The sequence below is a fragment of the Schistocerca gregaria genome, chromosome 6, assembly GCF_023897955.1.
Source record: "Schistocerca gregaria isolate iqSchGreg1 chromosome 6, iqSchGreg1.2, whole genome shotgun sequence".
Taxonomy (NCBI): Eukaryota; Metazoa; Arthropoda; class Insecta; order Orthoptera; family Acrididae; genus Schistocerca; species Schistocerca gregaria.
The window spans coordinates 331954321-331981983 of NC_064925.1; the positions used below are offsets into that span (position 1 = coordinate 331954321).

General features: G+C 41.5%; 1 protein-coding gene across 6 annotated transcripts in view; it reads right to left on the bottom strand.

Annotated features, from left to right (window-relative positions):
- LOC126278964 (muscle-specific protein 300 kDa) overlaps positions 1–27663 on the bottom strand; it is a 1270985-nt gene that overhangs the window by 61166 nt on the left and 1182156 nt on the right. For all 6 annotated transcript variants that reach the window (XM_049979256.1, XM_049979254.1, XM_049979257.1 and 3 more), the window contains one exon: positions 2700–2999. In XM_049979256.1, coding sequence (XP_049835213.1) covers positions 2700–2999 — 300 coding nt within the window. The remainder of the gene's footprint in view (positions 1–2699; positions 3000–27663) is intronic.

Sequence of the window (27663 nt, forward strand, 5' to 3'; positions counted from 1 at the left end):
AGTGTTGTGATGCGTGTAGAAATTAGCGAATAAAAAGGCAAGCAACACTTCCCACTCCAAAATTTGAATAATTTTACTCACATTTTCAATTTCCACTCTACCAAAGTGCATTTGCGTCAGTATTTTGCTTACTGTAAAAGTTAATAAACATAAAAGTTCACAGGAAGCCTGCATACGAGAAAACTCCCTGCCGGACTACTAAAGTGTTACGCAGAAACTGGGGTTCATGGTACTCAAAATCGATTTATTTATGGTATATATCACAATGTGAAATCCGTATCAGGGTAATCTTGATTTTTGTTCACATACGCAAAGCATTCCCAAGAAAAAGAGTCACATTAACGGTCACATCATAGAGCAAACAAGGAATAGTACCTGTGATCTTCGGATTTGTAGTCCGTGTACTCCAAGTCTCACACACGATCAAATAAAATTATGTTGTTGTTGTTCAGTCCTGAGACTGGTTTGATGCAGCTCTCCATGCTACTCTAACCTGTGCAAGCTGCTTCATCTGCCAGTACCTACTACAACCTACATCCTTCTGAATCTGCTTAGTGTACTCATCTCTCGGTCTCCCTCTACGATTTTTACCCTCCACACTGCCCTCCAATGCTAAATTTGTGATCCCTTGATGCCTCAGAACATGTCCTACCAACCGATCCCTTCTTCTAGTCAAGTTGTGCCACAAACTTCTCTTCTCCCCAATCCTATTCAATACCTCCTCATTAGTTACGTGATCTATCCACCTTATCTTCAGTATTCTTCTGTAGCACCACATTTCGAAAGCTTCTTTCTCTTCTTGTCCAAACTAGTTATCGTCCATGTTTCACTTCCATAGATGGCTACACTCCAAACAAATATTTTCAGAAATGACTTCCTGACACTTAAATCTATATTCGATGTTAACAAATTTCTCTTCTTCAGAAACGCTTTCCTTGCCATTGCCAGTCTACATTTTATATCCTCTCTACTTCGACCATCATCAGTTATTTTGCTCCCCAAATAGCAAAACTCCTTTACTACTTTAAGTGTCTCATTTCCTAATCTAATTCCCTCGGCATCACCCGATTTAATTTGACTAAATTCCAGTATCCTCGTTTTGCTTTTGTTGATGTTCATCTTATATCCTCCTTTCAAGACACTGTTCATTCCGTTCAACTGCTCCTCCAAGTCCTTTGCCGTCTCTGACAGAATTGCAATGTCATCGGCGAACCTCAAAGTTTTTACTTCGTCTCCATGAATTTTAATACCTACTCCAAATTTTTCTTTTGTTTCCTTTACTGCTTGCTCAATATACAGATTGAATAACATCGGGGAGAGGCTACAACCCTGTCTCACTCCTTTCCCAACCACTGCTTCCCTTTCATGCCCCTCGACTCTTATGACTGCCTCTGGTTTCTGTACAAATTGTAAATAGCCTTTCGCTCCCTGTATTTTAGCCCTGCCACCTTTAGAATTTGAAAAAGAGTATTCCAGTCAGCATTGTCAAAAGCTTTCTCTAAGTCTACAAATGCTAGAAATAAAATTATATATAAAAATAAAATTATATGGTGTTGATAACAGCGTTATTTGTTGAGTTCATTCGGGTTGGCAACAAAGATAATGCGCGAGTGTGCAGAAAAATCGCTTCGCTACGACGTCTGAAATGCTGGACGTCAACGCTGACTCTTGTTTTTATTTATTTACTTGTGAACCTTATTTCGCTAGAACTGTCTAGAAATAATTGCATCTTACAGTCTTTTGAACGTAGTTGAAAATCCACTAAATTTCCCGGTTATAAAGCCAGTTCGAATGGTTCTCGAGTTTATGAACTTAATAGAGATGTTAGAACTAATTAAATTTCATAAAAGTAATGTATTAACTAACAGTAGTACGCCACACGCAGTATTCTCTTTTGTTATTTTGTAAAAATATGATTTTAATAGGTGCCCATTAAGTTGATGTGGCCAAGATAAAATTATCTACGCAATTAAGTGGTAACCTTTAATAACCATCCAGAACCTTAAGTTTCAATTAATACTGATTAACAGGACACGGAAATTTTATGACAATAATGACGCAGCTGCTGACAGCAAAAATTACCGAAAACCTAACGGGAGAGCTACACCTTTCCGACGAACGCAGGAATTGTTGCGTCCCTTCAAATGAAAAGTTTTAGAACATCCTTCCTACAGCCGAGAACAGTACCAAGAGTTAATACAGGGGGCGTGCTTTTGAAATAACTTTCTAATTAATTTTCTTAAATCATTTCATTTTACTTTCCGGATAGCGACAGGGTACGTGAAAGCTGCGCGACATCCTGTGTTTATCATAGGGCTGAATAAGTCTTTCGAGTGTTCTGCGTGCAAGGTGTAGTACTTAGTGGGATGTTTAAAAGTACGCGGAAATGAGCTATTTTGGTTGGTGTGACTGGTACATTTAGTGACCGGTGTACCAAGTTAGATCGACTACACTGCACTGTAAGTCGATAAACTATTTGGAAGTTGTTACAACAGGTTGGACACTCGTGCTTCCTACATCTCCAACCTTGTCACAAAGAATCGCACCTGCTGCTAGGCTCGGTGATAGTTCGCACTCTTACGAGGTTATAAGTTAGTGGTCGTACACTGAAAACGCTTCAGCTGTCGGAGAAGGTACCACGAGTCCGTTGTGGGGCGCGCCTGCAATCTCTCGAGGGGTTAGCAGAAGATGGCACAGACCTGAACGGCGTCGGCGTCCACGTGTGGCGCGTCGGCGGCCTCGAGCAACTGCTGATCTGCCCAGGCGCGCACGGCGTCGCTAGCGTCCCTGTAGCGGCGCCAGAGGTCGACGGCGTGGCGGTAGCGCGAGCACAGCTCGCCCAGCGAGCGGCGTGTCTCCTGCCAGCTGGCCACCGCCTCTTCCACGGCCGCAGCCACCTGCCGAGACACCTCTGGCGCGCAGCTGCCGGACAGCGCCGCCGCCGCCTCGTGCAACTCTGTCAGGAGCTGCTCCCTTTCCTCCAAGGACCCACTTAGACCCTATTAACACACACCGACATGTCTCACCACCGACCCTCTCAGGCCCTATTAAAATACATGTACATACCTTACTTTCCTTTTTGATGGCGGTTCCAAGCCTGTAGGTACAAATCAGGTTACCTACATTTTTCGGTATACAGGGTGTTACAAAAAGGTACGGCCAAACTTTCAGGAAACATTCCTCACACACAAATAAAGAAAAGATGTTATGTGGACATGTGTCCGGAAACGCTTAATTTCCATGTTAGAGCTCATTTTATTTTCGCCAGTATGTACTGTACTTCCTCGATTCACCGCCAGTAGGCCCAATTGAAGGAAGGTAATGTTGACTTCGGTGCTTGTGTTGACATGCGACTCATTGCTCTACAGTACTAGCATCAAGCACATCAGTACGTAGCATCAACAGGTTAGTGTTCATCACGAACGTGGTTCTGCAGTCAGTGCAATGTTTACAAATGCGGAGTTGGCAGATGCCCATTTGATGTATGGATTAGCACGGGGCAATAGCCATGGCGCGGTACGTTTGTATCGAGACATTTCCAGAACGAAGGTGTCCCGACAGGTAGACGTTCGAAGCAATTGATCGGCGTCTTAGGGAGCACGGAACATTCCAGCCTATGACTCGCGACTGGGGAAGACCTAGAACGACGAGGACACCTGCAATGGACGATGCAATTCTTCGTGCAGTTGACGATAACCCTAATGTCAGCGTCAGAGAAGTTGCTGCTGTACAAGGTAACGTTGACCACGTCACTGTATGGAGAGTGCTACGGGAGAACCAGTTGTTTCCGTACCATGTACAGCGTGTGCAGGCACTATCAGCAGCTGATTGGCCTCCACGGGTACACTTCTGCGAATGGTTCATACAACAATGTGTCAATCCTCATGTCAGTGCAAATGTTCTCTTTACGGATGAGGCTTCATTCCAACGTGATCAAATTGTAAATTTTCACAATCAACGTGTGTGGGCTGACAAGAATCCGCACGCAATTGTGCAATCACGTCATGAACACATATTTTCTGTGAACGTTTGGGCAGGAATTGCTGGTGATGTCTTGATTGGGACCCATGTTCTTCCACCTACGCTCAATGGAGCACGTTATCATGATTTCATACGGGATACTCTACCTGTGCTGCTAGAACATGTGCCTTTACAAGTACGACACAACATGTGGTTCATGCACGATGGAGCTCCTGCACATTTCAATCGAAGTGTTCGTATGCTTCTCAACAACAGATTCGGTGAGACCGATGGATTGGTAGAGGCGGACCAGTTTCATGGGCTCAACGCTCTCCTGACCTCAACCCTCTTGACGTTCATTTATGGGGGCATTTGAAAGCTCTTGTCTACGCAAGCCCGGTACCAAATGTAGAGACTCTTCGTGCTCGTATTGTGGACGGCTGTGATACAATACGCCATTCTCCAGGGCTGCATCAGCGCACCAGGGATTCCATGCTACAGAGGGTGGATGCGTGTATCCTCGCTAACGGAGGACATTTTGAACATTTTCTGTAACAAAGTGTTTGAAGTCACGCTGGTACCTTCTGTTGCTGTGTGTTTCCATTCCATGATTAATGTGATTTGAAGAGACGTAATAAAATGGGCTGCTATCAATTAGGCTACAGAAAACATGTACTATGTGTCCGTCACGAGGCGTCTGCTATCGTATGTGCAAGGGCAACGGAAAACTATCAGCGGAAGTCCTAGCGGTCAACACCAGCCGTCTCAATGTTACTACGACGGTCGTTCAATAAGCAATGCCCCACATTTTTTCTCAGAACACATTTATTGTTATGTCAGAATTTGGTGAGAATATACATCGACAGGTCTTGTCCATGTCCTATTTTTCAACGTAATCTCCATCACGCTCTATGGCCGTACGCCAAAATAGTGGAAGAGAATGTTTCCCTGCTGGTGAAAGCTCTTGTCCTGTTGGCGTAGCCATGTTTTCACTGCATGACTGCATGACTGACACTCTCGTCATCTTCAAAGTGTGTTCCCCATAGATAATCTTTAAGCGGCCCAACAGATGTAACTCCGAGGGTGCCATGTCTGGAATGGAACTGGGCACACAATCTTCCCAATCCCACTCTGGCTTGAGTACACATATCGATCGTACTAACCACGGGTCTTCTGGTGAAAAGGAATCGCAGCCGTCAAAACAAAAATGATCGGCTTAGGGCAACGTATTCTGCACTTTGATGTGCCCAAATCCAACACATTCACTTTTTTTTAGCTCAGGATGGAGGAATGAAAACTTTTTGATTACAGAATAGATGTATCTGTGGTAGAACCCAACACTTGCTGATTAACCCCTATTGTAGGCCGTTCCTTAAACTGAGAGTACCAAGGGATCATTACTAAATTCATTAGATACAGCTAAAGATCTTCTGCATGGTGTGTGTACACACAACTGATGACGTTTGTACAGCGTTAGAGCACTCTATAGGGGTTTTCCTGTGGTTTTACTGTGCCCCCCCCCCCCTTCCCCCTACACATGCACTGATGATCAGTAACCTCTCTTCAATAATACCTCTACTATATTTTAATGCCCGAAAGGAGGACAACATTGAGGTCATTGGAGATACAGCAGAAGTTCATATTGAATGAGGATGGAGAAGGGCAGTGGCCTCGGTCTGATTTATGGAAAAATTACGACTTTCTTCTCAAATAGTTTACAGAAAATACAAAAAAAGGTAAAGCGGAATGGTCCGACACGAATGGGTGTCGGACCATTCCTCCCTAATATGACGCACGTGTCTAAACAACTGTGCACATTCAATCAGTGTGAGCTGGCAGAACATGATCAATATCAGATGCTTCTAATACTACTATGGTTTTTTTGACTTCGGGCATCTCGCACGGTCAATCACATGTATGTTGAAACAAGGTGTTTGCGGCAGTTTGCTCTACTTTACAATTGTTACGTGTCGATATCGAATGTACAGATCAGGTACTCCGCTGTTCTACAATATCAGAGGCACATTCCAAATGAGATGGTTCACAGTCATCGCACACTGTGTCACAATGTTTTATACAAGGTGGTACGAAGATTAAAGACGTCCTGTCGGCAACGAGGTAATTAGAGATGGAATAGAAGCTCGGATTACGGAAGGTAACATTTCGTCATTTGCCTCCACTGATTTAGAGGAGTCACGGAAAAACTAAATCTGGATGGCCTGACGGGAATTTCGACCGTCATTCTCCCGTATGCGAGTGCAATGTGTTAATCACTGCGCCATGTCGCTCGATGCGTCCTATAAATACTTCTGCGAAAGTCGGAAGCAATTAAGTAACTCAATACTGGAAACACACAACCTCTCGCAGCCTGATATATTCGCGGATGATGCTGCTGTGCAGAGAAGTTTCAACGCTAGAAAACTGCACCGAAATAAAGGACCTGCAGAGGATCGACACTTGGTGCACTGATTGGAAGCTGGCCCTCAACGAAATGTAATATATCGACCACAGATAGGCAAAAAGACCCATTACTGTATGAATAAACAATTGCTGAACAATCAGCAGAAGCAGTCACACTCATAAAATATCAAAGAGTATGAGAGGTGGAGAGATTTTAAGTGGCATGACCACATAGAACTAGTCGTAGGTAAGACAGACACATTGGAAGAATTTTAAAACAATGTACTCCACTCGCAAAGGAGGTAGCTTACAAAATGCTCATCCGATCAATACTTTAATATTGCTCATTAGTCTGGGTTCAGTATCAGCTAGGTTTGATAGAGGAAACAGGCCACACAAGAGAAGGGAGTTTCGTTACAAATTCATTTGACAAGCACGAAAGCGTCACGGAGGTGCTCTGCCAACTCCAGTCTCAGACGCTGAAAAAAAGGAGTCCTGCTTCACTATGTGGTTTACTGTTGAAGTTCAGTGGGCGTACGTTCCTGTCAGCCTATACATAGCTTCCTCGTAAGGTACTTATACCTCGAGAAAAGACAATGAAAGTAAAGTAAAAGAGATTCGAGCTCACACGGAGGCTTACCATGATCTTTCTTCCCGCAAATCATTCCCGACTGGGGCAGGAAAGGGAGAAGTGACAGTGGTACACAAAGTACCCTGTACCATACACCGAAAGGTGGCTATAGTTAGTACGAACAATGTTTAAAGATAGGTACTTCGGATGACATGAAGGTATACAGTAATTAAACTTCGGTTGAACGATCACACTCATTACGGCCAAAACCACCAACGCTAAAAGTTTTCCAGTTTTTTGATTCTGTCTTACTTGACGCTTATTGCTATGTAAAACGACAAGATATGCTGCCTTTCGTTTGGGCTCCAAAGAGAGAACAAGGTAAACAATTGTATTGTTCGTCCAGCGCCTGGTCGCTAATTCAGCACGGTAAGAGGGAAGTGACGTAGCAGCAGGCAACAGAACTCATAACACACTTCGAAGAGGCGCAGAGCGCATGCGCCGCAGAGGTATGTCAACCTTACCGGAAGGAGGCCACACTTACAGATGGAAACCGATGTGCACACCGCAAACTGGTTATGATGTGGGTGTGAAGGTAAAACTTTTGTGGTGTTCTTAACAACTACATGTTCGTAAAGATTTCGGGCTTGTCGACTTGAAAGAGGGGGCGAGGGGACAAATAAATCGTCTGCCTATGTTACTGGCTCAGGCTAACGACAACATTCATACATAAGTTTCAGTTTGATAATGCGGGAGTACAGCAAACTACTTGCAAAGAGCAACAAATAGAAATGGCTGCCTCTCAATGACTTTTAATGGTAAACTGCTGTATTTCATTCTGTAACATTATGACGATAGAAATGTACGTGGGCTAACAGCCAACATGGTCCACTTCCCGCCGGTGAGGATTCCACTTACGGGAAACTATGCCACGAAGACAACTGCCCCGTCATTCGCTCAACCAGTTTAATGTGCCAGTGGAGGACCCACTCGAAGCAATACACTGCGCAGTGACAGAATGCGCAGTGACAGAAAGCACAGCGCTGCTGTCACAGCAATACCGAAATCGAGAACTGGGGCACAACAGCTGCTTTCTCAGCAACCTCTTCAGCGTCGGCTCGCACAATCGATAGTGCACTGCGTGCTACCGGCATCAATGTTTCTTTCGCTTCACAGCAAATTTATGACATTATTTCGTGACGGAATATGCTTACACAATACAGTCAGCTTCTTGATCTCATTAACTGGATGCCAGTTTGCAACAAGAAAAAAAGTCAGTACTAACTGGTTCCTGTGTTGGGAAAACAACAACTTCAGAATATCTCAGAAGGTAAAACTTTCCCCAAAACTGGAAAACTATGGCACCAGTAGTTACTCATAAGAAAAGCGACATACAAAGCATAAAAAAAAACTACAGACCTATCAGCCTCCTCTACAATGTACAATGTATCACTAAAATTTGCACCAATCACATACAAAAAACTTAAGACTTTTAATCAAGCAAATGAATACGAGACCTTTGGAGGCTCATATAGCAGAAAGAACCATTTGCAAGTCGAGAATGGTGCTATACGGTTGAAGAACGTATATGAGTAACTATTTCGTCTGGAATTTATTGACTTTGAGAATATTTTTGACTTTGTTTCATAAAAATAGTAATAAAAAGCCATAAGAAACAAAGATTTCATTCAACCTCTTATTACTATATTCAAAACCATAATCATGCCTACGCTACGCCGGCCGCGGTGGTCTCGCGGTTCTCGGCGCGCAGTCCGGAACCGTGCGACTACTACGGTCGCAGGTTCGAATCCTGCCTCGGGCATGGATGTGTGTGATGTCCTTAGGTAGCCAGGAACGACACCTGTTTCGGATTGCACCTTAAATTGCAGGTCCCCTCTTCATAGGAGAATTGCTGGGTAGGTTAGCGACGCACAAAACGCCTTAGTGCGTCCAGCTGGAAGAATTGTACCATGCAGTTGCGCCACAAGGAAATTTTGTTATTAGCTTTTGATTTAGGACGGTGAGGAATGACCGTTTAATGCGGAAACAATTCGAAAACTGGTGGAAGCTCAGCGAGCAAAAGGAGTCACTTGGAGAAACTGGAAAAGAAGCTAATGGGTTATGGAATAGACTGAGCTAGAAAAAGGAATAATTAAGAGTGTAATGAAAATCAAATTGAGATGCTCAGGACACATATCCAGGAGAAGGTGGGTGTATTGTTCAAGGAAGTTCGTCGCTGGATAAGAAAACGCCGATAGGCTTGAAGGTGGGTGGATGACATTAGCAAACTGAAGGAGCTAAGTAATTCGTATTGCGAAGTGAGCTTACACGAAAAGAGAACTATATGGCAGAAATTCGGTTAGCAAATAAAGTGTGTGACATTAAAATTGCTGCAGTTCTATTTTCATGATGTCCGGTAAAATTACCTGAACAGCTTCTTTTTTCCAATTAATGCAGCCTGAAAATTATTTCAAAATTCATATATTTGCGAGCAATGTATTTAACTCTAAACAGGTCCAAGTGGTCTAGTGGGTTGATACTACACAAGTAGAGGCAATACTAGGATTCTCATCGTGGTGGTTATTTGCAACATCTTCCGTCGACCTTCAAGACGTGTTGAATTCGCCACTGCACGTAAGTTGTTTGGCCTGGAATGTAGTATTTCTGTGGGAGGGTACAATGAATAAATGGAATGGCGAAAACAGACGTCTTCGCACTGTCCGTTACTTTCGCAAACCAATATGAGGGGGCCGACACCAGTCTCCCCTGTAGACATATGGTGCTACACGTAGGGGAATATGGCGTAAATTGGATAGTTTGTATATTAGTTGTTTGATAGTTTGTAATGAAACTTTTTCCGTTATTTTTAGTAACAAATTTTCTGGTTTCCTGCCGTCTGATACAGGAACATTTATATCATTCCTCGTACTTGATTTACACGCATCAGTATTCAAATAACATCTTTTGGCTAAAAAATGTAGATCTTGGTTGTTTCTTTCGGTATTACAGTTTCATCTGTGAACCTTAATGCCGACAAGGCATCCGTCCGCGAAAAAAAGACTACACTATTCATCAGAAAAGCGGACCAGGTGGACACTTTTCGAAAAGTTGATTTATAATATATTTACCCCACAACAGTTTGCTACTTGTATATATCACACATAATAGTACACAGTGACTTCTAAATCATTTTATATACAAAGCTATCATCCTTTATTCTATCCCTCTGTGATGATTTTCAATTAATTAAAATCTTTTCTGTTCTGTGTAGCATAGTGCAAAATTCTGATAGAAAACAGTCTGCTGTGTCAGCTTGATAGGGTTTTAAATACCAGAGCAGCAACACGTCTTGAAAATACGTTCGGAAATGACAGCAATAAACATGCGATCCTGTTTCGATGGAAAATGCGTGTGTGACGGTGAAAAATGATGTCTTTTCCTGTAGCAGTAAAGCAACATAATGATCCACGTAACACACACGAAAGAAAAGTTCTACGAAAAAGTAGAGATACAGTAGGTGGCAAAAAGAAGTAAATTTATTTAGTTCCTATATATTATGTTCTTTTTCTCTTTAAGTATTTGGTGTGATACTTCATAATATTATGTTGATTCAAAATATGTAAGCGGTAAGCTTCTGTCAATAACCATGGTTAGGTGAAAATTCCATTTCCCTAGGAGTCGCCACTTTACCCTACCTTCCCCTACAAACATACTGTGCTAGCCGCTGTACTGTGTGTAAGAATGGGGCCATGCTTTGTCTTGCTTTGTGCATTACCAAGACAAACCTCTAACCCGAAATTAGTCGTTTTACTAACGTGACGATCGTAAATATATTCTCGCCCGACAGTCATCGTTTACTAATATGACGATCGTAAATACGTTGCAAATCGTATACTAAAACGTCTGCATCCGCAGCCCGGCGAGCCACATCGTTAGGACATCCAGCGGGAGCCAGGACGTAGCGGGGAGACACATGCGGACACGCGGCGGAAGCGGATTATCGGCAGACCACACCGGATAGTTCACCATCCGCTGCAGCTGTTGCCGTTAAGTAGGGTATTTTATTCCTGGCACTTTCTTCTTCGTACAACTCTCCATCATGAGTACAATATTAGCAAGATATGGCCTCTAGGGACCAAGAATTTTTTACACCAACAGTAAACTGAAGACAAATAGTAAACAATCTACCAACTTACACACGTTGGAAAGAAGTGAAATACATACTACACATCTGTAAAGAAATCTACAAAAAACATTCCGACTTATCTGTGTGGTTATTTCAAACCATAAATGACACATTTAATCCATTCATGTTAATGGCGGTTGAGCTCCGTAGTTGGAGACTGAATTACTTGGAAAGATAAAAAAAAGCAACCATCCACTTTTAATGCAGTTTTATTTACAGCAAGACTTCGAGTGTAATTTCAGACACAAATTTGTAAGCCGACTACATGGCGAAAGATGTGCTGCATCACTGAAACTAAAAGTGTATCCTATGTACATATAAATGGAAAAAATGAGCTAAAACTTAAACGATAAAAGGCAGTCGATAAAAGCGTTCAATTGATGATATAAATGTCTTAAGCCAACTTCCATTAATAAGGCTAGATAACACGTGACTTGCTGCTTTGCTTCTTCAAGTAATATTAATACAAATCTGCCAAACTGCACTTTCTATTGAGTGTAATGGGAAAATGAATTTAGAAGAAAAAGATGAGGGGGAGAGAGAATATTAATTACACTCTAGGTACTTCCTGAAAGATGTAATATTGCAAATACCAGTAAAGTACATATGTTAAAGAAATGAAGTATTATAATAACAACATACTGCAAGCAGGATTCCTAAAACATTTTTAAGCAGTATAGTGAAAAATGTAACGACAACAGATAACGAATAAATGCGGCCACCCCACGTTTAAGTGCTATTTTATAAGCAAGAAAATGAATACGGCAAGATTACGAGACGCTACCCCCCTAGAAGATGCTAATGAAGTGTTATGAAATAAGTTGAAAAATCAAAGGTATTATTATCGTTCCGAAACGGATACAGGTTTTTAGCATTTAGATACATGTTTGTATAGCTATGGATAGTATGAAATTTACCCTGCCTTCCTTTTCCAGTTTCTGCTTCTCAGAGACATTCTTTCAGTGGCGAGCAGCTTCACCTAGGCTGAAATCCTCTAAACAAGTAAAATATGGTACAGCTATATTCACAGTCTGATAATCGAGGCATTTCCTCAAAGCACTAGTCAAGTTTCAGCTTTGGGAATTTTCTTCTGCGCTTTATCGCAAATCTTTGTTGGAGTGTAAAATTGTTGGAATGTGTTGCACGAATACGGAAGAGCAGGTGGGAATTCGACTTCTTGATGGCTGTGCGTGTACGGGCAGGTCTAATTATGCTCTGAAATAGATCGCGATTTGTCGGCCTGAAAGCTCCAATTGTAAGACTGCGCTAGCATCTTTTGCAATATTCGCTTTTGATCCTCTACTGCTCACCTGATATTCCAAGACCGGTAAGGTACTGCAACACATGGTTGCAGGCAAAAAATTTCACGAATGACGCTCGAACCAGGCGCGTCAATAGAGAAAGCGCAGATTTTTGCGATGGCTTGGACTCGTCCGTCGCATTTCCGTCTCGGTACCGCATTCTGGCGCGGTTCTAATTAATTCGGCATCGATCAATGGGCGCGTCACGCTCATTACACCACGAACTTCTTCCATACTTACTGCAATTAGTGGAAAATAAAATTTATTTCAAGTTCACTACACGAGTTAAACAAGTCGCATGAAACCATCTGACCGTTGCTATACGCAAAGAGATTCATATATCCGCAACTCCCCGAGAATCTCTTGCAATGTCAACTTTTACGAGAGCACAGGTGATGCTCCCGGTCGTAACTATAGACAGACGGTGCTCCAAATCTCGCGAGAGCCAATGCGTCGTTTCCTAGTGCTGCCACAGACTGATGCGGTTCTACGGCATTTCCTACAATCAACAGGACGCTCAAATGAAAAGCAATTTAGATCTCTGTAATGCAGGACAGATTAAATTTAAATTGTGAGTCGCTGAGCTAACAGACTGGCGTAATCTTCCTGGGTTATCAATTTAGTAGTAGCTTCGTTCTGCTTTGACGTTTCAACTAGACATCTTTTAGCTAAGTGAATATCGACGAGAGTCTCATTCGCATGTGAACTACTGATGATTTAGAATGACTGTTTTGCAGGCTGCTTAAATTAGCTTCACCTATCCTGCAGTTACAGATCTCTATCCGAGTTCGGGATTAACCATACTTAACAATAATTTATCAGAAGTAACTATGAATACCTAGGAGCAGAGGGAAAGGGATAGGACGAGGGCGACGACAAAAGTACTAACGAGATTACGACACAATAAAATACAGCCATCTTCCTCTGCATTACATTAATGGAATCATTCCATCGATGTAGTAGAAACCGAAACCACACGACGCCGATAACCTTCTATTCGTCAACGCTTGCTCAAAACCAAGCCGCGTAATTCTTGTGTACCTTCGACTGATACATCACCAGCAAAGATCGCAACTATGTGCAGCAGAGTTGGCAGTGTTCCGATATCCCACACATCGTATCCGGCTTTGCCTTTTCCTCTGCAGTCACCGCTTTCAACAGTTTCACGTCGCCGCGAACTATTGGGATCTTATGAATCCATTTTATTTGTGTTTGTTTCAACATCGTAAGGGTGCTTAATATCCACCGAAATCATAACAATCAACATTTGTCTGGAGATGTCCTTAAGGTAAAATAAATTTGTATCTAGATGTTCTATCGAGAAGTCCGCCCCCGGTAGCTGAGTGGTCAGCGCGACAGAATGTCAATCCTAAGGGCCCGGGTTCGATTCCCGGCTGGGTCGGAGATTTTCTCCTCTCAGGGACTGGGTGTTGTGTTGTCCTAATCATCATCATTTCATCCCCAACGACGCGCAAGTCAAATCGAAAGACTTGTACCCGGTGAATGGTCTACCCGACGGTAGGCCCTAGTCACACGACATAGTAATCTATAGAGAATGCACTTGGAAACTAATCAGACTTATAAGACTTGCAGTTGAAATTTTAAAACAAGTTATATCTAGTTACACTTAGAAATGTTCATCTATTGAGCTAGAACGAACAAATCCGCGATATTTCTGAGGAAAAACGTACTTTATGCCAGTCAAAACAATGGGAAACATCTGTGTTGCAGTTGACGGATTAGAAACGATGAATCATTTTAAAAGAGCCTCTATGCTAGTGGTGCAGAAGTTGCTTAATATTTTGTCGCTATTAACAGTGTCGTACCTAATGGAGAACTTGCGACTGCTTCGCAGCAACACAGGGACGAATTCGGAAGGTCATGTTTTAGGCGCTAGATTGAGACATCTTTTAAGCGTTAGACGCAGTAATATTATTGTATTTTGTAAATTTGGTAAATTATTTGAAATTTCCATTCTAGCCATGAGGCAAAATTGGGACGACTGGTGAAAATGAGGTCAAGGCAGCAGAGTGAACGCGGAACAACACAAAACACATCGACTCATTAGAGAAAGGCTTGGTACTGGACACGAATAGAGCTGTGATAACTGGCGAAGTGTCCTTTTTCTTAAATGCCGTCGACTGAGGAAACTGAAAAGGTATTATTTGTTTACATGTAAGTACTGCGAAAAATTAACACTGAATAATGACAGGCCTGTCGCGTGGCGGCTCGCCATTTAGTCTACTTGCGTGTCGGCGATGATAAAATGATGAGGACAGCACAGCACTCACGCTCCGACGGGACGAAATCTCCGACCGGCCGGGAATCGAACTCTGGCCACTTCGGTTTACTGGGGCGGACAAAATCATAAATGATATCATCAATACTTCGCTGCTAGCTACTTATAACGAAACTTCTAGCCTTTTTTTAAATAAAAAAGTTGAAGGGATGAACATTACCAGCTTACAAGCATATTTCCCTCAAGGCTGAACTCCACGCAGGAATGTTCCTAGTTTCTTTCAAATCTGTACGATATACGCGAACTGAGGAACCAATTTTCCTCGCCAGGAAGACACCTACTGGGTGAAGTGTTTGCACGGTCATCGCAAGCATTTTCGACTCTACGATCAAAATCTGCGTTTTCAGTTACCGGGCAAAACTGTAGATGTGGAATCAACAGAAAACCGCTGCTCTGCTGCTAGTAAAGAAGTAAATAATTACGAACTGCGAAAAGCCTGCGTAATGGATAGTTGGAGAAATCTCGGCACACCGCGATCGACGAAATACAACGGACCATACAGCAATCGAATTTCGGTGCCAAAAATGTGAAATAAAACGATATTTGATAGATGGCTGCTGTAGCCAAGTGCAAGTGCGACCTACATTTACTGCAAATGTGCAAACTACATGAAATTCTAACTTCAGTGCTCACAGAACTCAAGTTGTCCACAGATTGTGTGGACGAAGAATATTTTTAAAAATGTTGATTGTGCTTCACGCATCCTGTAGCAAGATCTTGAGGGTACAGATGGGAACATATTACACGTAACAATGAATGGCCAGACAGTATTCAGACGACAAATGGATTCCTTTGTCACAGCACGATTATCGTAACACATTTCAACTCTGGGAAATAAATACCTTACACAAGTCTGTAATATTATATGGTAATGACATTTCTACCTGAACTTAAGACAGAGAATCTCGGATATTAAAATACAGTCTCATTTGGAAAAGTGCTAAGAGGTGTGATAAGCGGCAATGAAGACAACTGCACAGTCTTTTCGTATCATACAGACATCGCGAACTATGAGCTGGGACAAGACTGTTGAGTAACTGCAGCTATTAATACTATTGAGTAAGCACGACCGGTTGGTTCTGCGCAAATGCTGTCTAACTCGCGGACACAAGATCCGTTCTTCCCGGCTTGTTAGCGGCCGCGCGATGACCACGTCCTCGCAGCTATTTTCGCACATGCGCGCTAAAGCTTGTCGTACCCTCTGTCAGGACCAGTCCGGCGAGGCGGCCGACAAGAAACTAGCGGAGAGTGCTACAGCCACAGAGGGCCACAGCAGGCACGGGCGCTGCAAGCGTCACTGGCAGCCCGCCGCGCAGACCTCACCACCAGGAGGCTCTGACGTCACCGCCGAACTTATCTAATCTGGCGACTACAGCAACTCCCCTCCCGCCCCGCTCATCCAATCCCGTACCAAGACGCCAAGAAGTCTTTACGAACGAGTGAAGGGCGTTCGCTGCTGGTAACAAAGTACACTTACATTGCGGTTCGTGTCACAGCGCCACTTTATAAAGTATCATCTTGATTATACAGGGTGTTACAAAAAGGTACGGCCAAACTTCCAGGAAACATTCCTCACACACAAAGAAAGAAAATATGTTATGTGGACATGTGTCCGTAAACGCTTACTTTCCGTCTTAGAGCTCATTTTATTACTTCTCATTAATCATGGAATGGAAACACACAGCAACAGAACGTACCAGCGTGACTTCAAACACTTTGTTACATGAAATGCTCAAAATGTCCTCCGTTAGCGAGGATACATGCATCCACCCTATGTCGCATGGAATTCCTGATGCGCTGATGCAGCCCTGGAAAATGGCGTATTGTATCACAGCCGTCCACAATATGAGCGCGAAGAGTCTCTACATTTGGTACTGGTGTTGTGTAGACAAGAGCTTTCAAATGCCCCCATAAATGAAAGTCAAGAGGGTTGAGGTCAGGAGAGCGTGGAGGCCATGGAATTGATCCACCTCTACCAATCCGTCAGTCACCGAATCTGTTGTTGAGAAGCATACGAACACTTCGACTCAAATGTGCAGGAGCTCCATCATGCATGAACCACATGTTGTGTCGTACTTGTAAAGGCACATGTTCTAGCAGCACAGGTAGAGTATCCCGTATGAAATCATGGCGGTGAATCGAGGAAGTACAGTACATACTGACAAAACTAAAATGAGCTATAACATGGAAATTAACCGTTTCCAGACACATGTCCACATAACATCTTTTCTTTATTTGTGTGTGAGGAATGTTTCCTGAAAGTTTGGCCATACCTTTTTGTAACACCCAGTATATGGACAACTTATAGTGTAGTCCCAAATGTACAGAATTGGCGACAGAATGGTAAGGGCAAATATTGCTCAAGAACAAGATGCCATTAACTGACACATGCTTTGTACAAACTGTAGTAAAGCCGTATGCCATGGTCAGTTGTGAGGTCCTCAGGGGTACGTTCAACTGTCTAAGTGAAAGGGTGTATATCCTTCACATACTTTCCCTTAATGAAGTTGAGAGCTGTGCATCAAGTATATCTTTTGAATGTAGATGACTGCATAAAGTGTGGTGTTTTTGTCATACGGGGTGAACATAAAAGGTAGAAGTGCCAACACAGCCTAGTCCTCTTAATGATACTGGGTACTTACAAATGGATGAAAAATCAATTTTTTTTAATGACTTTATTAAATTCTGTGGTATTTCCTGATTACACTGATACATACATTACAAAATTCCTTGAAGAACTGGAAGGCCAGGTAAGAGAAGATAACATTATGATAATTGGGGACCTGAATGCTCAGATTGGCACAGATAGAAATCGATATGAGGTGGTGATGGGCCCTTTTGGATTCGGAAGACGAAATGTTGACGGTGAAGAAATTCTAAATCTGTGCATAAGGAATCATCTTTTAGTGAAAAATACATTCTTCAAGAAACAAGATAGCCATAAGATTGCTAGATATGGCTGGGATGGCAAATCTAAGGCAGTTATAGACTATATATTAACGGACAAATCAATTGGAGGAAAAGTAAGGGACACTAAAGTCATACCAAGTGAGCACTTGGATAGCGACCACAGGTTACTAGTAGCTTGTCTAAATTATAAGATGAAAAGTTTGAATGCTATGCAAAGAACGCTAAAAATTAAGGAGTGGAAGCTGAAAGAAGAAGAAAATAATAAAAGTTTCCAAATTCTAGCAGCACAAAATTGCCAAAAACTGAAAGGGGTAGTGTAGAGGAAGAGTGGAATGTATTCAAAACATCAATACTTAACAGTGCTGTGTAGATATGTGGCAAAACAAAGGGTAAAATGAAAGATAAAGAAACCAGTTGGTGGAACGACAGAGTAAAGGATGCAATTAAAAAACATAATATGCCAAAGAAAAACATGGAGTTTGAAAAAAGAAATCAGAACCAGAGGCTGGTAACAAAAGATGAACACATAGTGACAACACTGGAGAAGGAATACCAACAAAAGAAACTCCAAGCAAAGAGAATTGCGAAAGAAGAAAATGAGAAGAGTTGGGAAATATTCACAGAGAAAATACAACAGAATAGCAAAGGGAGCCAAAAACTGCTATAAGGGTTACTGAAAAGTAAAAGGTCTGATAGAAAAGATATAAAAGCGATTGAAATAGAGGATGCGGATATTATCAGGGCCATGGAAGTATCAGAGAATAGATGAAGAATTATTTTGAAATCTTACTGAATGGGAAAGGTGCACAAGAAAGTGACACAGAAGTAATTGAATTAGAGGAAGAGCAGGATCCAATCTCTTGGTTAGAAACTGAGAATTCCCTGAAACAGATGAAAAATGGGAAGGCGGCTGGAGTAGATTAGCTGGCAACAGATATGATTAAAGCTGCAGGAATCCATGGTATACAATGGTTACACCAGGTGTTCGGGGCGATATGGAAAGAAAAGAAAGTGCCGGATGAATGGAAAAAAGGAATAATAATACCATTGTTCAAGAAAGGTAGTAGGAAGAAATGAATCAACTACCGAGGAATCACACTGCTTTAAAATAATGGAAAAGGTCATAGAAAAAGGATTGTGGAAAATTCTAGAACACCAATTAGAGGAACAGCATGGTTTCAGAAGCAATAGGAGAACAATAGATCTCATTTTCTCCCCCCATCAGTTAATGGAGAAATATTGGGAAAAAGAAAGGACTTGATAGTAGTATTCATGGATTTGGAAAAAGCAAGGTGATTTGTGAGAAAGTGACTCTGAAAACAATTTACTGTGGTGGGGGTGGGGTTGGTGGGGGGGAAGAGTCTTCATTTAACTTCAATGATGGCCTAACAAGCATTATGGAAATTACGAACATGCTCGAACTTGAGATTGAACCAGCCTGTTACAACTTCTGTACAAAATCAGATGAAAAGCCTATAGGCAAGCACAGCAATGGATGTCACAAGCTGCCAAAGAGGCCAGCAGAACCATCATAGCCACGAAGAAGGTAGAGGGGGACCTCCTTCTGGATCTGGAAGGACTGCTGTATGGTACAGGAATTGCTGATTAGAGTTATATTTAACTATAAAAGATGTGACCCTAAACTTTAAATGCATTTGGCTTGAAACTGTATTTTTCAAATTGGCAGGAAATGTAACTATAGAACGGTACAAACAATTTTGTTTGGATTTCGATACTGGCATTCTAAATTGTGTACAAACATATTATTTTTCTATTATCCTATGTATACTGATAGAAAATAAATTGAAAATTATTTTGTATTTTGTTGTAGGTCCAACAGGAGGGTTTCGGGGATTGCTATTGATGACCAATGTTCCAGCTGCAATGAGTCTTCCACCTGGTGCAGCAGTTACAGGGAGCATCCAATGTGGACATAAAAGCAAATTATTAACCCTTTCGTAGGCACTTCCTATTAGACTTGTGATCAACTGACTATATTTTTCAATAATTTTATTTTTGTGATTTAGGACCAAAAACTATGGTGGTACATAGATCACCACAGCAACTTTGTGAGCAATTAAAACTATAGTGGTAAATGAATTTCCCTCTTTCCTTTTGTGTGCTGTTGTGTGTTGCCATTAAACGTAAAGAGATAATGAACAGTGTTTTCTGTATTAAATTTTTGTTTTCTTTTACTTTAGTTAAAAGTTTACTTACCACTATGTGAAAACAATCCTAGAAACTTTATCACACAATAAAGGTATGAGCTGATACAGATCATAGTAATGTATATTGCAGAAGTGAAGCATAGTGTCCTGACAACAGTAGTTATCCTGTGACAAACAGAAACTGATTGTTGTAGCAGCTTTCACAAACCCTGCGCAGTGTAATAGCACAAGATGTCATGCATAGATGGAGGTGGTAAGACATATTCCCAAAATCTTTGTGATACCCGAAGTTGGAGGGACGTATGCTTCCCAAGGGCCACAAATGACAGATTAATTTTGTGGTAAGCATATTTCCAAAGTCCATTCCAGCAACCACTTTGGTGGCAAACATACTTTCCAAGAACAACTAAAACACCATTGTTTGGTGGGATATATATTTCCCACAATCCTGAAAGCTATATTTCATGACACACAGCAACTACACATGGTGTCACCAGATGCCAGGAGCTTACAGAAGTCTTAACACATATTGCCTTAAACACTGTAAGGAAATACATTTAGTGGGAGGTATATCCCCCATGGCCCATGAGAGGGTTAAACAAAAAAGTGTAAAGAATAAAAGTATATCATCAAATACAGCACTTTGTTTTACTTGGTAGAAAGAAAGTCACAAAAATCACCTAGTTTTCATGTTTTCAAAGATGACTACCCCATTAAACGCACTATCTAATCAAAATTACCCAGCCACCCCTATAGAATGTGCAAATGTCCACTTGGTATCATGAGCGGTAGACTTGCCAGTATAAAAGGTGGGCTGTTTGTGTTGTTAATAGAGATGCGTAACAGAGCAGTGAATCATGGACTAGTCATTGGACATCACCTGAGTAACAAACCCATCAGGGATATTCCAATTATTCTAAAACTGTCCAAGTTACTGACAAGTGACGTTTCTGTGAAGTGGAAATGCAAAGTAACAACCACAGCTAACCCATGACCAGACAGACCTCATGTTCTGATGGAGAGGGGCAGTTTAATATTGTGGAGGTAGTTGTAAAAAACACAAGACTGGAGAAAGGGATCACCCGTCAGTTTCAAAGTGCTACCAACAGTCCAGCTAGCACAATGATTGTGCTTAGGCAGTTAAGAGAAATGGAGTACCTTAGTCGGGCAACTTCTTATAAAAGATACATTTTTGTAGTCAATGCTAGTTGAAACTTGAGGTAGTATAAAGAGTGATGTTACCAGAGTGAAAACAAGTGATTTGTAATGATGAGTAACACTATACTCTATGGCAATCCGATGGAAGGGTTTGAGTTTGGCGAATGTCTGGAGAATGTTGCTTCCTCCATCATGTGTAGTGCTCACAGTGAAGTACAGAGTAGGCGGCCTTATGGTACGGAGACATTTTTTGTGGTTAGGGTGTGGTCCCTTTACTGCACTTAACAAAATGCTCATGTGGAAAGATAGGAACACGTTTTACAACATTATGCACAGTGTACAGTAGAGGAACAGTTTGGAGACAATGACTGTATCAGCACAACAATGCATCTTGTCATAAAGCACAATCTGTGAAGAAATGGTTTGTGGAGAACAACAGTTCTGAAATGGACTGGCCTGTCTAGAGTTCCGACTTGAACCCTATGGAGCACCCCATATAAATGTCCACTAATAGGTGTCTGAATACTTATCCTTTTGTAATATCAACAAAAGTGCAAGAATGTCAAGGGTCTCCAATTGACAATGAGGCACTGTAATATTAGAAATCATTTATGCTTGCCTCAATGGGCAGAACAATTTTCTCTTTCCTTAATCATCTGCATTAGAGAATTTAATACTGCCAGACATCTTATTGACTGCAGGTTTATCCTGTATACTTCTTCAGTGATTACGGTTATAAATATTAATTACACAAAGTACTGCTAATAGTTCCAATTCCCTGACTGACCGATCTCAAAAACCTTTTGTATAATAAGCAATACTATTGTTGAGATATAGTCTTATTTCTGACTGTGCTTCTGCGGAATGAAGGCAATCTGGCTTAAGGGAATGTAGAGTGTGGAGAAAGAATGACACAACCTAGAAGGGTGAGACAGTACATTCACTTGTTCCTTGGTAACTACTGGTAATCCACACATACACTCACCTTGTACCAATTAGCAGCTACAGTATAAATAACACACAGAAGTAACATGGACTCACTAAAATAGAGTATAGAGATGTCTATGATTAAAAACACTTGCTTCATTACTTATTTTTTAATTGACTCACACAACATAACAACACTCTGAACGAGCCAGTCCTGACAGACTGCTCAGTTAACTGCAATTGAAAACAGAGGACAACCAACATGAAATGTGATTCGTATAGGCTTTTACGTAATAATGAGAAGCAGTCGTTAGTATGTCCAATTCTATGAATAGATTTTTGCATACTGTTCTTGAATTTACAACACACAAGTGTTATCATGAGCTTCTGCAGCTTTAAAAAAATCTTTCAGTTTGTGCAGTTACCCCAAAATATGATACTGAAAGACATAATAGAGAAAAGCAAGCAATGTAAGCCAGTTTTATCCAATGTCACTCATTCCAAGAAAATGTAATATAGTTGTGCAGCTCAAATTTAATGATACTTAATCTGCATTATATCCTGGAAATAGTCATCTCCCTTAAAACTGTGATGCTCACTGCACCAGTAGAGTGGTTTTAATTGCTTATTGAAACATACAAGTACATGTCTCATAGAAATTAAATGTGATTTACAATGTTACTCACTATGAGCAACACATTCATTAAAAAGATTTTACTGCTTCATAATTATGCTGTTTGAAATTTAAATTCACCCTCCTACCAAGTTTTCATTTATACTCATGAGCTGATCTCTCAGCTAACAAGCTATGGTGCACTACTCTACACATGGGAGGAAATAGGCCCATGAACTGATTTATACTGCACTACAAACGTTAGTGGCACCACAGTTTTTTTAATGAAATACCAGGGTGTATACGTGGACAAGGAAAAAAAATTCCCAGATTTCCCGGTTAAAAATACACTTTCTCCTGGGTGAAAATACACTTTTCCGTGTTAAATGACAGTATACTTTTGCAGGGAACTGTAAAACTTATCAATTTATAGAGATTGCAACGCGCTTTTGTAAGCCAGTCGTAGTTCATGTCACATGATCGCGCCAGCCGATACAGCGGATATTCAAAGCAAAGGACACGTCATGTCGTCAGCCAATAGCATTATCACTGTTAAGTAGCGCGAACACACAAATAGGAAAAGTTAATGGTTTAAATTAATATACATAGTGTTGCTACAAGAAAAGCAAAGCTTTCACATAAATTATTGGTATCAACGATTAATAAGCTGCAAGAGAAGCTTAACGTTCATGTATAACACTGATCTTTGCGTGTGTTACACTTTAAGATACATCACACAGATGTGCCAGTAAAATTTTTAATAACGACATAAATGTATGACCTGGGCTCGAAATTTTTCTAAATGGACACCCTCAAAGAGTTGATTTTTAAATGAGAGTCAAATGCTCTGTGATTAAAGTAATTTATCGCACTTAGTTGATCTTGGGTAAAAGGAAATTTACTTTGAAAGTAAATTTCAATCATTCGCAATATTTTCCCGCGACCTGTTAGAAAGAAGTTCGTTTCAGCAGCTGCCAGAGAGCGCCATTACAGGCGTCACACTGCTTGCGCAGCTACGATGACGCAAGAAGCCCGTATGTTCGTACGTATAAAACATTAAAAGATCTTACGTTACGTCGTACAAGAGACAAGACATCAGAGGATATTCCAAGACCATCGGAATTTCGTGAACCATAATAAAGTGCATAATTTGGTTTAAAGTGCACATTCGTACATCCAGATTCGGTTGTAAATTTTCTTGGAATACCAGAACTGTATTATTTCATTTTTGGTTCTTTATTATGGCATAATGCCATACTTGCAAGAAGACGAAAACACGCTCTTTTGAAATGCAGACAGTTGAAACTAGCCAATAGTGTGGAATTAAGCATTTCGTTACAAATAAATTGGCTGGCTCAGCGGAAAAGATTAATAAAAACCACTTTTCTTTAGTAAACAGACAAAAATAACTTCATTGTTCTGCACGGCGATTAATGCTTGACTGAAATTGCTACCCAGGGCAGATACCCCAGTTCGCTCCTAGTGAAAATGGCGGCTTGCGCGTAACAATAAAATTTTTCCGAGTAGCATCTTGCTGCTACTGCTCTGCTCACAGGAATCTAATGTAAACAGTTGCAACGTCACGCTCATCGGAAGCAATTTGTTGTTATGAGGCATTGCATAGTCTTCCTAAAGCCTCTGACACATTTTACTGTTGGCAGATGCTTGTATGAGTACTGTGTTTTGTTGTTGTACATAGCACATTTCCTTTGCAACTTAAGTTTTATTTTAGTTTTTTCTCTCGTTGCTGCAGTATTATTCTGCAGTCGGGATACAGTAATATCCTTTCTTTGATTATTATTTCTTACCAGTCAAAATGACAAAAATTTAACTGAAAACTAAAACAAAAAAATACCGGAATTCTAAAAAATTCCCAGGTTTTTTGCGGCTTTCTCCTAGATGAAAAAATTACCGGGTTTTTCCCGGATCTCCTGGTTGTCCCGGGTCGTATACACCCTGTATGTACATTTCTTCATGGCTATATCTCAGTGCTAGTTCTGATGGAAAGGAAGATGGTAATGATAAACAATAGATGTGGTAGAACCTCTTCTTGATAATCCATGAACTAGTTACAAATCATCACAGTTGTTGCTCCTCTTGTGGAAAATAAGTAAGCTAAGTGGGATTTGATAGAAGAGTATTTCATACAAAAAAAAGGCAATAGCTTTGATATCCAACCAACCCCCCCCCTCCCCCCCCCCCCTCTCTGTTTCTGGAATCTGTAATGATTTCTGAGTTGTGGTTGGAGCCTGTGGTCTAAGAGCACAACTTCCGTTCTGCATAAAGTCACACTTATTTATATTTCGTTGTGCCCCCACTAACCTTCTTACAAGTAATGTCATGATGACGTTTATCAAATTCAATTCTGTCTTTGGTTCTACCATGTTATGTAATCAGTAAATATCTTTCAAGTTTTGGGAAACTACATTTGTTTGATGGTGTTATTTCCACAATTACGTGAGTTTGTGTTTCAGATACATGTTTTTAGGTCACATGCAGCTGAATGTGAACGTCAGGGTGCGTTTGTTCAGAGCACAGGATAGCACATTCTGGGAAATTCAGTTGTTTATTTCCACAACTATGTGGGCATACAGTCCAATACGGTCTGCCAGGAAGCTTAATTGTAGTTGCATTCGTCAGTTAGTGGCTGCTCTCTGCTGTTGATTCAAGATGTTGGATTATGGACATTTTTTTTTTCAGAGCACTCAAAGCACTTCATCTTCAGGCCATGAGAGGCCTACTGGGACCATCTGACCGACATGTTATCCACAGTGGAGGATGCGGATAGGAGGGACGTGGGGCCAGCACACCGCTCTCCCAGTTGTTATGATAGTATTCTTGACCAAAGCCGCTACTATTTGGTCGAGTAGCTCCTCAATTGGCATCAGGAAGCTGAGTGCACCCCGAAAAATGGCAACAGAGCATGGCGGCCTGGATAGTCACCCATCCAAGTGCCGACCATGCCCGACAGCGCTTAACTTCGGTGATCTCACGCGAACCGGTGTGTCCACCGCGGCAAGGCCGTTGCCCTCTTTTTTTTCTCTCTCTCTTTTTTTTTCTCTCCATAGCTTGATTGTATTCTCCAATAACGGTCATTGTGAGTTCTGTGCAGGTGGTCAATCAGTGAAGATATATTCTGTACGCTCTATAAAGGCAATGTAATGATCACGTTCACTGTTGATTATTTGAGAAACAGCAATGTAATTAAGTGTTGCCACAGCATCATTGGCTAATAAGCTGAAAGACCTGTTCTTCAGGCTAGAGATGGTTCTGTGATGTTTTGGGGGTGTTTTTTATACCATGGCTTGAGCCATCTCATTTACCAAATGTTGCCCTTTCTTTAATATCTTTATGATGAATGTACTGCTGAGTGAGCAAGAACAGTGATGACGGAACTACATGTAAAGGAGACATTACTTCTTGCACCACAAACATTCTCTTTCCTGGTATTTGACGAATTCTCCAGTGAAACATATCTGAGACTGAAAGATTATTGGAACCTTTTTTTATACATTCAAGTGTGGAAAACAAATCTGTCAAGACCAAACAACAGCAGACTGCTTGCTCTACATAATGGAACACACAAACATCCTCTAGCATCCTTTAAAATGGTATGATTATACGTTAAACATTGAAATGTAAAGTCTGAATTGGCATCTCATATGCTGTATATGATGTCAAGTGTCATTCAAAATCATGTCAAATGTTGCTCTAATCAACAAACATCAAAAAAGTTTTGCATCAGCCTGGTTCTCAGAACTCCTGCAGACAGACGTTAACTGTGGATACTGTATCACAGACACAGTCCCTTGACTGTTCAGAGATGTCCCTAAACCCACCCAAAGATGTAATTAAAAAAAAAAAAAAAAAAAAAAAAAAATATTGCATGAACAGTGCCTATTAGATGGAGGGGGTCCGACAGCTGATCAGTTCCAGTCATTCCACCAGAAAGGAGGTACATCTCTCGTGTTGTCTGCAGCTCAACCATGCCTAGATGATCAATACCTCGGTTCGATCCCATCCACAATGATACTTTGTGCTAGGTAGGGCTCTCAACAGGAGAAGTGTCCAGGCACCTCGGAGTGAACCAAAGCAATGTTGTTCGGACATGGAGGAGATAGAGAGAGAGACAGGAACTGTTGATGACATGCCTTGCTCAGCCCACCCAGGGGCCACTACTGTGGTGGATGACTGCTACATATGGATTATGGCTCGGAGGAACCCTTACAGCAAAGCCACCATGTTGAATAATACAGCCACAGGTTGTCATGTTACGACTGTGTGCGCAATTGGCTGCATGATGGGCAACTTCAATCCCGACATCCATGGTGAGGTCCATCTTTGCAACAACGACACCATGCAGCGCAGTACAGATGGGCCCATCCACATGCCGAATGGACCACTAGGATTGGCATCATGTTCTCTTCACATATGAGTGTTGCATGTGGCTTCAACCAGACAATTATCAGAGACATGTTTGGAGGTAACCCGGTCAGGCTGAATGCCTTAGACACATTGTCCAGCGAGTGCAGCAAGGTGGTGGTTCCCTGATGCTTTGGGGTGGCATTATGTGGAGTGGACGTATGCTGCTGGTGGTCATGGAAGGCACCACAATGGCTGCATGATATGTGAATGACATTCTCCAACCAATAGTACAAAAATATCAGCAGCATATTGGCAAGGCATTAGTCTTCATGGACGACAATTCACACCCCCATCGTGCACATCTTGTGAATGACTTCATTCAGGATAACAACATCACTCAACTAGAGTGGCCAGCATGTTCTACAGACACGAACCCTATCAAACATGCCTGGGATATATTGAAAAGGACTGTTTATGGATGATGTGACCCACGATCCACTCTGAGGGATCTAGGCCAAAAAGCTATTGAGGAGTTGGACAATCTGGACCAATAGTGCCTTGATGAACTTGTGGACAGGATGCCATGACGGATACAGGCCTGCACCAATGCAAGAGGACACGCTACTAGGTATTAGAGGTACTGGTGTGGACAGCAATCTGGACCACCACCTCTGAGGGTCTCACTGTGTAGTGGTACAACATGCAATGTGTGGTTTTAATGAGCAATAAAAAGGGCGGAAATGATGTTTATGTTGATTTCTATTCCAATTTTCTGTACAGGTTCCAGAACTCTTGGAACCAAGGT